General features: G+C 37.9%; 1 protein-coding gene across 3 annotated transcripts in view; it reads right to left on the bottom strand.

The window, feature by feature from the left end:
• The window catches only part of LOC137291808 (probable splicing factor, arginine/serine-rich 7), a 31,913-nt gene continuing 21,260 nt past the window's right edge, over nt 1-10,653 (bottom strand). For 2 of the 3 annotated variants that reach the window (XM_067823342.1, XM_067823341.1), the window contains 8 exons: nt 10,134-10,226; nt 9,126-9,179; nt 8,687-8,848; nt 8,063-8,104; nt 6,482-6,517; nt 3,510-3,647; nt 1,505-1,582; nt 1-1,362 (listed from right to left, as the gene is read on the bottom strand). In XM_067823342.1, the coding sequence (XP_067679443.1) occupies nt 975-1,362; nt 1,505-1,582; nt 3,510-3,647; nt 6,482-6,517; nt 8,063-8,104; nt 8,687-8,848; nt 9,126-9,179; nt 10,134-10,226 (991 nt within the window). In that variant the 3' untranslated portion in view covers nt 1-974. The remainder of the gene's footprint in view (nt 1,363-1,504; nt 1,583-3,509; nt 3,648-6,481; nt 6,518-8,062; nt 8,105-8,686; nt 8,849-9,125; nt 9,180-10,133; nt 10,227-10,653) is intronic. The other variant, XM_067823343.1, reaches the window with a different exon arrangement.

The raw sequence follows: 10,653 nt of genomic DNA, 5'->3' as shown, positions 1-10,653 counted from the left end.
TCTGATTGGATGGGTTTATTAAGGATAAAATGTCACTGTATATGACAATTAAGATAATGGCATACACTGTATAAACTGATGATCAGAAGGTAAGCAATGACTTTTTTCATCTCTATAATTAAAGAAATAAATGTATCTGAAGTGTATGAATTTAATCAACAAAACATTCTTCAGATTCATTGTGACAGGTAATGTTAACCATGATATTAAGCTATTTGTAAAAATCGATAACGGGCAATACTGTAGTTTCATAGACTTCAATGTATGTACAAGCACTGCCAAGGCATCTAGGAACATCCAGAAGACAACAAATTGTGGATTAGAATTCACAGTCCATGAGTATTTCTGAAACTGACTGTTCATAGGCAAATAATTCGAAAGTAGTCATTTGTAAGAAACCATGGAAACAGAGCTTCTCATCTTATGTATACTAATCTGAAACTTGACACTGATTCTTGAGTGATGAACTTGAGATTAAAGGGAAGTACACCAAACACTGTCATACAACTAAAACATGCTACACGATATAAAGGATGATCATGATGTATGTCAACTAAAGAACTGAACAAAAAGAAATCACCAGTAATAGTGCTAAGGTCTTAAATCAGTCATGCTTTCCCATGTCTCTCAATTTCAAAAAACATTCACTGGCAAGCATTATTTTACATCTCAACACAATGTTTTTCATACCATAAACTTCATGAAAACAAGCTGACATGTTCAATTGTGCATCTCAAACTGACATTTGTCTCTGCTTAGTATCTCTAGTATCATACCAGTATCTGTTGCAGTTAGACTTCAGTCATCAGCCATATAATGCAGAAGAGTTTACCATCACCATAATGAGTCATAGGTTCCTTCAACAACCAACAGAACACCAAGACCATGATGAAACAAGTCTAAGGAGCACCACCTGTGCACTGAAAACAATGTTGATGCAAGTGTATTAGGGAGATGATGTCTTACATGTTGTTTTAGTCACTCATCTCCATGTCAACCTGTTGCTGGTTTGAGTCCAGATCCTTTGTTGAAGGTGGAGGATTGGGTGGAGGAGGTGGAGGTGGAGACTCTTCACCTGCTGAAAGTGCAGGAGGTTTTTCCTTTTCAGGATCTTCAGGTGCGGCAGCTTTCGGCTCTTTTTTCTCCTCACTACCACTGTTGAAGCCCTTCTCTTCCTCGTCATAGTCACGTTTAACTTTCGTGTCCTTATCCTTGTCCTTGTCCTTTTTCTCACGCTCCTTCTCCTTATCTCGACTTTTCTTACTCTTGCGGTCCTTCTCTCGTTCTTTTTCGCGATTACGTTCTCGATCTCTACTCCTGTCCCGGCTTTTATCCCGGTCTCTTTTCTTTTCCTTCTTTGTCCTGAAAGTAGCACAACAAAATCAAGACGGTTAAGATCACACATTACCAACCTTGGTACTGCAAGTATCAATACAGGAGTCCCTATTCTTAATTTGAGATGATGCTTGAACTATCTGCCATGAACATAAAGGTCCTTCCTTACCTGTGCCTGGAGCCACTTCGAGAACGTGATCGACGTCGAGATGTGGATCTGCTTCGGCGACTTTTCTTGGACTTACGACTGAAACGCATGAGGCAAACTTGGTTACTATAAATTAGCTTAGATTAATACTAACCCTCACAGTAAACATGAGGTGAAGTGGGGTGTAACTAGGTATATAAGATTATTGCACTTCTGTGGCAATGTATATGTACGTGAGTCTGCATGTAGTATTTGAGGGAATGTCCCAACAAACATATATGGGTTTTATTGTGCTTAAAGAACAAAAAAACTCACAATTTTTGTACTCTTGTAACCATTACATATGAAAGACTTGTGGCCAGTCTTAAGTGAAACACCAAAATCATTCATGAAAAAACATGTGGATAATTAATACTGAATGATTGAAAGTTGCCAAAAAGTTGTCTGCTTCACTCTTGATTGCTAACAAAACCACAGACAGGTTACGTAACTCTGTCTCCAGAGCACTGCTGCGAACCGGAGTGATGTCATGTGAGGAAGCATTTTCAGTGAGTTATATATAACATGTAACAAGATCGTCAATTTTCAGATTTCATGACATCAACAAAGACATGCTGAATTGTTGTGTTGCCGTCAAATGCTCCTAGGTGTCTGGTGATGGTGTCACCATGCACAGTATTTCCACCAGACCCATCACTTGTTGGTAAATGTGTTGTTTGGGAGTATGAAGAAGGCATTGTGGAAGCCTGTATGTATTAAATCGGTTAAATCGGGTGGTTCGACACCTACCTCGCTTCCATGACAGAAGAAGCTATTTGAATTTGTTTTCATCAAGTTAAAAAATTATAATTACTTACTACTTGTAGTAAATGACAGATGACCAAAACGATTTTGCATGACACAACTTATAACATAACCATTTCTTCCTCGGAACCAAGGCTGTGGTCAAAGTGACAATATTATTGTAAGTAGTATCATACTGACTCCCATCTCGCTTCCAAGACTGAAATTGTTATGTTATAAGCTATGCCATGCAAAATCCTACTGTCCATCATTCAAATACATATTTTACTACCAGTGGAAAGTAGTTTAGATATTTTAACTCGGTTTAAACACTCCTGAATAGAATTTATTCTCAGACTGGCAAATGTTCGCGACCAGGTGCCACTATCTTTTTAAAATCATGGTGTCAAAATCTAAAGTCAGTTTGAGAATCAGTTAGATTATGGTTTGGTTTCATCAAGTGGAAAGATCAAAACTACTTCCTACCCATAGTTAAATATGTTTTGGAATCATGACCAAAACGATTTTGCATGATACCATTTGTCAAAGAACTACAAGAAAGATTTATAAACATTATGACAAGTGATTTTGACAGAATCCTGTAAGTATGAAAACAAGTTCTATCTCAAAGAATAAGCAAAGCAGGTGACAAGATTAACTTGAAGCATGTTGTGAAAACAGCTTTCAATTTCCAAAACTATTGTCACGATTGTAGGTTTAGACACAGATAATCTTCCCTCAAAAAAGTAGATGAATACTACAGCAACCCATACAGATATACCTCATATTACGTCACGAATACGGCTCCTCTCATTGATTGAAATTTCGTTCGTGTGAAAGAATTGTACACTGTTGTCCAAAAGGTTGATTTAAGGTAACTAAATGTCAAAATGAGTAGTTTTAATGAATGGGTTTTATTTATAACAAGGTCTATAATTGATTTTTACATTTGTACCCCTCTAGAGTATATGTGATTTTTATATATCAGAACTGATGTACCTGACAAAGTAACAAGCGTCATGTCTGAAAGTCTGTGGGTATAATGTGGTGTGAAATCAAATCACAGACTGCACTATCCAACAGAGGACATCCCTAAACCTAGGTCAATATAGACTAGTGCCCAGATAATGGACCCGCTGTGCTGAATGCCCTGAATCAAAACTATCATGACAAACTAAGTTAAGATAAGGACTCATTCCAGTAGTGTAAATATTACAACACTGACCTGAAAACAATCACATACCTTGGTGACCTTGATTTTCGTCTTGGGCTCCTTGAACGTCTGGAGCTTTTCTTTGGGCTTCGACTTGTTCTCCGCTTGGAGCTTGACCTTTTCTTGGGGGTAAGACTGCGACTTTTGCTGCGTCGTTCACTAGATGATCTGAAAAACAAATAATGTGTCCTGATAACTGAAACATTAATCTAAACTGGAGACCAGTGCTGTTCATGAACAGTAGGGTGAACCAATTCAGGGGTCTGTAGACATGTTGTACAGGTCTGGTCGTACAACGGATCAAACAAACCAATAAGGGATCATCTGGAATTGCTACTTATGTACTGCTACACTGGGAGGTATCATATTGTTACATCTATAAAGTAGATGTAAGTAAAGGCAACAATATCATTTGATGTCATTTGATTAGATGAAAACCTCATTGCACAAGAATAGAGTTGCACCTTGATCATTTATCAAAGGCATCATTAGTAAAATTATCTGGAAATTAACTGATTCTAATAAATAAGAAAGTCTTGTGAAATAATTCATGTTAAAAGAGAAAATGTTGAGGAATGAAGGGTACATGCAGCTGTCCAAGACAGAAAGTTGTGCAGAGTTTTAGAATGATTAGCATGTGCTAGAGGGAGCTTAGTGTTCATTAGTGACTGTGGTCTGTCAACAGTAAGTCTTGACCTGGCAAACAATATCTCAATGGCATGATATATCATTTGTTTACAAATACAATAAGACAATACTTCAGATAGATGTTTGATGCCTTCAAACAATAAAATCTGGAACACAAAATCCAGCGATTGATATTGTAAAGAAAAATAACACACAAGTCACCAAACCTGACCACGCAATCCATGCGAAACAATGGATATCTTTCATGGAGTCTTAGATGTCCAAACAATATCAATCCTTGAATGCATTCCATATCCATAGACTTAATTAACCATACTTCATCACTTATCCCTGTACTGTGTGTAATTGTCAACACATGGCACAGTCAGAGAAGAGAGATTTCATATACTTAGATTAGGCAACTTCAGTGGAGAAAGCATTCTTCCTTTGTTGGTTTTAACTACCTTCCATGTCATTGTGGTGCAAGTCACATCAAGTTTATTAAACTGAGCCATGATTTGCATGCTTCTAACAACCAGCACAGGTTGCTAAAGACCAGCTGTGACTCAACAACCCAAACATACCATTGGTAGGTGAGCTTGTGGGTCTCACAATGCTCAAATTGTCAGAAGGTAGTAAATAGGCATATATCTTCAATCATACATGGACAGAACACACTTAGACAGCAGACTGTAGGGCTGGGACAGCTATCCCTGATACCCAGGACAGGTGGGTAATGAATCTGACCTGAACACCCATCTCAATACCTAGACCTGTTATTATCAAGAGTGAATTGAGCTTTACGTCTCACTCAGCAATATTCCAGCTATATGGCAGCGGTCTGAAACAGATAATTCAGTAGTCGACAGCATAAGCATCGGTCTACGTAATTGGGAACCGATGACGATTCAACCAAGTCAGCAAGCCTGGACAGCTAATCCCGTTAGTCGTCCCTTTCGACGGACGAGCAGTTATGATCATGTGACTAATAGATTAAACAATGATTTGTGTTACTCTTTCATGATAAAAAATTAAATATTCTTTGTCTGTCTTTGGAGATTTTGACAAAATTAACTGTAGCTTCTTTTATGTATAATATACGGTTAAGATACTGAAAAACTCCAAATTGTAGCCTACAAACTGAAGAATACTTCATTCCTTGCAAAATTTGATGTTAAGAATTAACGCAACGGGTATCTGGGCAGGGTTGGGTAGGGTAAAGGAAGTGGGGAACCCAGGTAGAAATTTGGACCTGTCCCAGCCCTGGTACATTGTTCATCTAAACAGGAGACTGTTCATCCAAGACATTAGATGTTCCTTCTAAATTTCAAATGTACTCCTCAATGTAAGTTACAGAACACCTGATTCAGTGATATTACTGTAGTCAGTCTGCCATGTTAGCATAGAATAACTGTAGCTACACCTAACTTTTTCTAAAATTTCATTCAAGTAGTGTATGTCCCTTTACAAAACACTTTCCTCACCACTATCCACTGAAGCAGGAAGGCAAACTTGATCACTATTTAGTACAAAAATACTGCAGTACAATAGCCCACTAATGTGTTACGCTCAAGCAACTTGCCTACTATTTAAAAAGGGAGCTTCCCTTCACAGCCATCGTAAAACATGCTGATTCATCTCTCACAAACAGCTAATCACCTTTTATGTTTAAAAGGTAATGTGGAGCCAGCACTTTATATTGCGACCTACAACTGGTTGTGTGAGGTCAACCAGTGTGATATACTTCCCTGACACCTGCTGGTCTGTATCTGAGTGCACCTATGGGTAAGTTACAGAGACACCTGAACAGCCCTAGACATGGAACAATGGGGAGACACACACTATGGTTTTGTTTCTTGTTAGTTTCTTCATTGTTGGCATAAATTACAAACAATTAATTTAGAGATTCTTCACTGATCTACAGGACATGTGAATCTGGAATACCATCAACTAATTTAATGGTATTGTGGAGGTGACTATTATTTCCCTGGTACAGTTCCAACACAGAGAAACGGGTTTGATGGTTGGTGTAACATTATTTCTGTGAATGCAATGTTAAAATTCAATGCACAGACACCTCTGAATTTTGGAAAACAACTCTTTTTGAAAATTCCAGTTTTGCAAAATCAAATAAATTTCTCAATTTGCCTTCAATGAGCAGTGAGTTAAGAATCCCAGCTAAATTCTTCGTCATATACTATTACTAATGTGATGAATCACAGCGAAAACTTGACAGATTACAAGCCATTAAGAACATGAACCACACTGGAGAAGAGTAAAGTACTAAAATATCTGAATCAATACAGCAAACTATACAATGCTGACATTGATTAGTGGCTGAAAAAGAGAGAAAAGCATAAAGTCAGAATAGTTACCTCGGTTTGGAGGATTTAGATTCACTGGCAGTCACACTAAATAAAACAGAAAATATGGATACCTACAGACATCTGATGAATCTGGATCACAATAATTTCATGTTCACAATATTCAAAATGACATGCATGAAGCAAGATGGCTTCTCTGCTTGATATATCCTGCATTCAGCCACACGGGTCAGAGTGAATTAGTGAGTAAGTACTACGTTGCTTTTCGCAATATTCCAGCAATGTCATGGCTGTTGTCAAAGGGATTCAAACCTAGATCTATGACCTCACAAGTTGGCGATTTATCCAGTGGACTACCCCACTGCCCCCTAAACAGGTCAGAACAAGATTACTTCAAATCAATGATACTGTTATTCCTCTGTCATCAATATTCTACCACATCATGGCAGTGAATAAACATTACTCGAAAAAAAAGTTAAAGAATACTTGATTCTTTCTCATTACTACTGTTAATCTCTCATGCCATAACAGAATACCTATAGTCAAATGAAAGAATACAGTGTCTTTCGAGTAATATCTATACTGAAGTGATCAGAGGACAAGCAACAGTGGTTGATGAACAACAATCCTCTCGGTGTAGCTGAGATGGCACAGAGAGGTCATATGGGTTCATTACCTGCCAAATAAGGTCAAATCCTGCCTAAGAAACTGAAGAAGTCCAAATGATTAAGGGTGATCAACCTTAACACAGCTGTGCACATACAATCTTAATGAGGACAAAAAAAACTCCAAAAATCAGAATTATGTGGGACTAACTTCTACAGACAATTCCAAAGTATATCACAAGGAATGGAAGAGGACTCAAAACTCAAATACTTTATTAGCATGGGAATTTACTGAAGGTAAAGTATCAATATTTGAGAGTACTACTAGCATTCTATAAGCATTCAATCACTTTATGCCCCGTGTCTTGTTCTAAAGTACCAAAAGAACATATGCTCATAGTGTACATCAGATCTGTCCAAGGTCCTGGTAGTTAGCCTGCCAGAATACAGGGTGCGATTTCGCTGGGTTTTTCGGGGTTTTTTCAGTATCTGCACCATGTGCAACCTGGCTTACTGATTCTGGCTGCTCCATAAATAAAGCCACTGAGTCTAAAAAGTAACCAAAATATTTGGTCAGCAATTTTCAAGTCCGCAGTATCAGTTATACTCAACAGAATTTGACTACATGACATGGTGACAGCTATAAGATGTAGGAAGTTTTATTGTTACCCACACTGAGTGCAACGTGTTAGTGAGGATAACATGCACCAGCCTTTTCGACCTGCACCAACGGTGGTCATAAATAATGAAATCGCACCCTGGAACAGCTTTCCATTCCTTACATGGTGAGGTATCATTATTTAAATTTGTCTTACTAGTTGTATCCATTATACTGTCACTCGGTGAAAAAGATAATATTACAGTTTTAATGGAAAGTACTTTTGAAATAGTGTTTGTGTTTTCCCAAATCCCAATACAAATGGTAGAAGTAATTGAGCAAAAGGAACAGAATGCCGGAATATATAAGGAATATATAAAAAATAAGTTCCCTATTCCAACAGTCAGCATATCAAAATTTGGACTTTACCTCTTGCTGGTCGGCTCGACTTTGATTGGCTTCGAGCTGGGACTAAGAAATACAGAAAACATCGAACTTCTCTTAACATGTAAAGCCAACAGTATAACACTATGTAATAATAATTTGATACTCAAAACATATCACATTTAACTATGCTTACATGCTTTGAACAAAAGAGTATTTATATGAAACAAAACAGATACTTTAAAATTACAAGTGAAGATGCTTTGACTAAGAAAATATATTTTAAAACACGTACTTGTAACAATAAAAAAATGTTATGCTAGATAACCAAAAATATTCAAATAAAATGAAAAGAACATTCAGGGATTAATACAATAACCCGCCTATCAAAAACTTAAAAAAGTCTGAGTACATATTTATACAAGACATTAGTATTTAGAAAAACCAGGATGTGCCAAAGGATGCAGCTAAATATTTTTTTGTATCAGGCTGAACTACAGAATCTTGTAACACTTCATATATTTCCCTTGAAAGGACAAGGATTTGACCATTGCTACGGGACACGTAATTCCATGATATTCAAATGCAACGACCAGAAATATTGTTTCATCTTGGACACAGCTACAGACTACGACACATGCAAGAACCAATACAAGGGAGATAACTGACCTTCTCGACCGTCTTGGCGGCGAGTCCGCACCATCACCTTTGTTTGCGGGTATGGAGCACTCTCGCTCCAGCTTAGGAGGGGATGGGGAACGGGACACTGATTTTTTCTTCTCGCGGGACTTGGACCTGTGACGACTACGAGAACGACTCTTACGCCGACTCCTATTGTAAAAATTTGTGTGTTAAGCTTGGAGTATCTAACAGATGGTATCACATGACGATTAGGAAATGTTCAGGACTTCACATCACTTCTTGCAATGTGCTCCAAACAACTCTGGACACAATTTCACACGACAGAATTCTTCTGCATGTTACATTAATATGTACATGATGCTATTCCTGATGTGTTTTAGTTTTTCGTATAAAACTGATGAAATATGGTTACAAAACATGAAACATGATGGCAAAACATCAGTCTATGTCTCATTGGAGGCATTACCTTGATCTTGATCTTCTACTGCTAAAAGCCTTTGGTGGAGTTCGGGATCTCTTCCTGACAAAAGGACATGAATGTTTTACAGAAACAAAGCCAAAATTATTTATACCATTTATCATGTACCAGTTAAAAGATACTACCGCCTATAAAACATATTCATACTATGATCTTGGGTTTGAGCATTGTTAACACAGTTACTGGGGTATAGGGAAAATTGTAACCTGATACTTTACATTCTAAATGGCTAATGGAACACTTCCTAAGACGAACAACAAAGCTGCCGAGCACGATGAAAGTTCTGTCAGATACAGTATTTCATTTGTATCACTCCATGCCTGGACACTATCTACCACTTTCAGGAGAGCTGTGACATGCATGGACCTGGTGCTGACAGATCAGAACACTGTGATTAACATTGATTTATGTCATGTTTGGACGCATGTGAATACATATACTTCTGCTTGTACATATTTCAGACAAGTTTGTTTTACACAGCCCATGGGGATACTACACTGAACTTATCTACCACACCAAAAAATATGCACCAATTCTAGAGTTGACCGGTCCATGTTTTATTTCTTCCCTTCCAAGTGGCAGGAAAGGCTATAAAATGTAGCATCTTTTTACTTCTTTTGGTACTCTATGATAGAATCATAATATAGGACCTGCATCAAGGGATTCTGTCATGTTTGAATGGGTGGCATATTGATGAGTATTTGTACTGAAAACTCAATAAACTGTGAGTGAGTGAGTTTGGTTTCATGCCGCAATCAGCAATATTCCAGCTATATGGCAGAGGCCTGGAAATAATCCAGTCTAATCCAGACAATCCAGTGATCAACAGTACAAGCATCGACCTGCGCAACTGGGAACCAATGACATGTGTCAACTAAGTCAACAACTCTTTCCATCCGACCCCCGTTAGTTGCCTCTAATGACACCTATTGTCGCCTTTTAAGGCAAACGTTGGTTGGGGAAGACCCTTCATGGGTCCAATAAACCGTGACATACCTAGAGCGAGATCGTCGTGATCTACTGCTCCGACGCTTTGATCTTGATCTAGATCGTGACCTCCTCCGATCTCTTGACCTTGACCTCCTCGATCTGTGGGAGAAAGTTTCATTCATGATTGTCAAATTGCTTTATACGAGGTTAGGGAAATACATCTTAAGCCAGTGCTGAAAGCAAGGAACAGAGATTAACCGCACTAAAGTCAACAGCATGCAACTCTACTGAAACTGATTAATCTGACAGAGCAGACATATAAATCATTTTTGATTCAGCAAATACCACACTGTTCTCAGTAAAATTGTCTAGACTGTCAAGACAGAGCAAGTGATTACTTCTTTACACAATATCTGCAATTGTGTACCAATTTTACAGCAATATGGCAATATGTCCTTGGTATATTGAAAAATTCCATGGATGTGTTCCTCAGTAACAGTATAGGGACTAACAAGACTTCACTCCACATGCATTGTTCGCAATACTTTCATTAATCGCAGACGTATAAACAAGGAAACTGTACACT

This window comes from Haliotis asinina, chromosome 7 (genome assembly GCF_037392515.1).
Source record: "Haliotis asinina isolate JCU_RB_2024 chromosome 7, JCU_Hal_asi_v2, whole genome shotgun sequence".
Lineage (NCBI taxonomy): Eukaryota > Metazoa > Mollusca > Gastropoda > Lepetellida > Haliotidae > Haliotis > Haliotis asinina.
The sequence above is the reverse complement of the archived record's forward strand: the minus strand, read 5'-3'. Positions and strand labels throughout refer to the sequence as shown.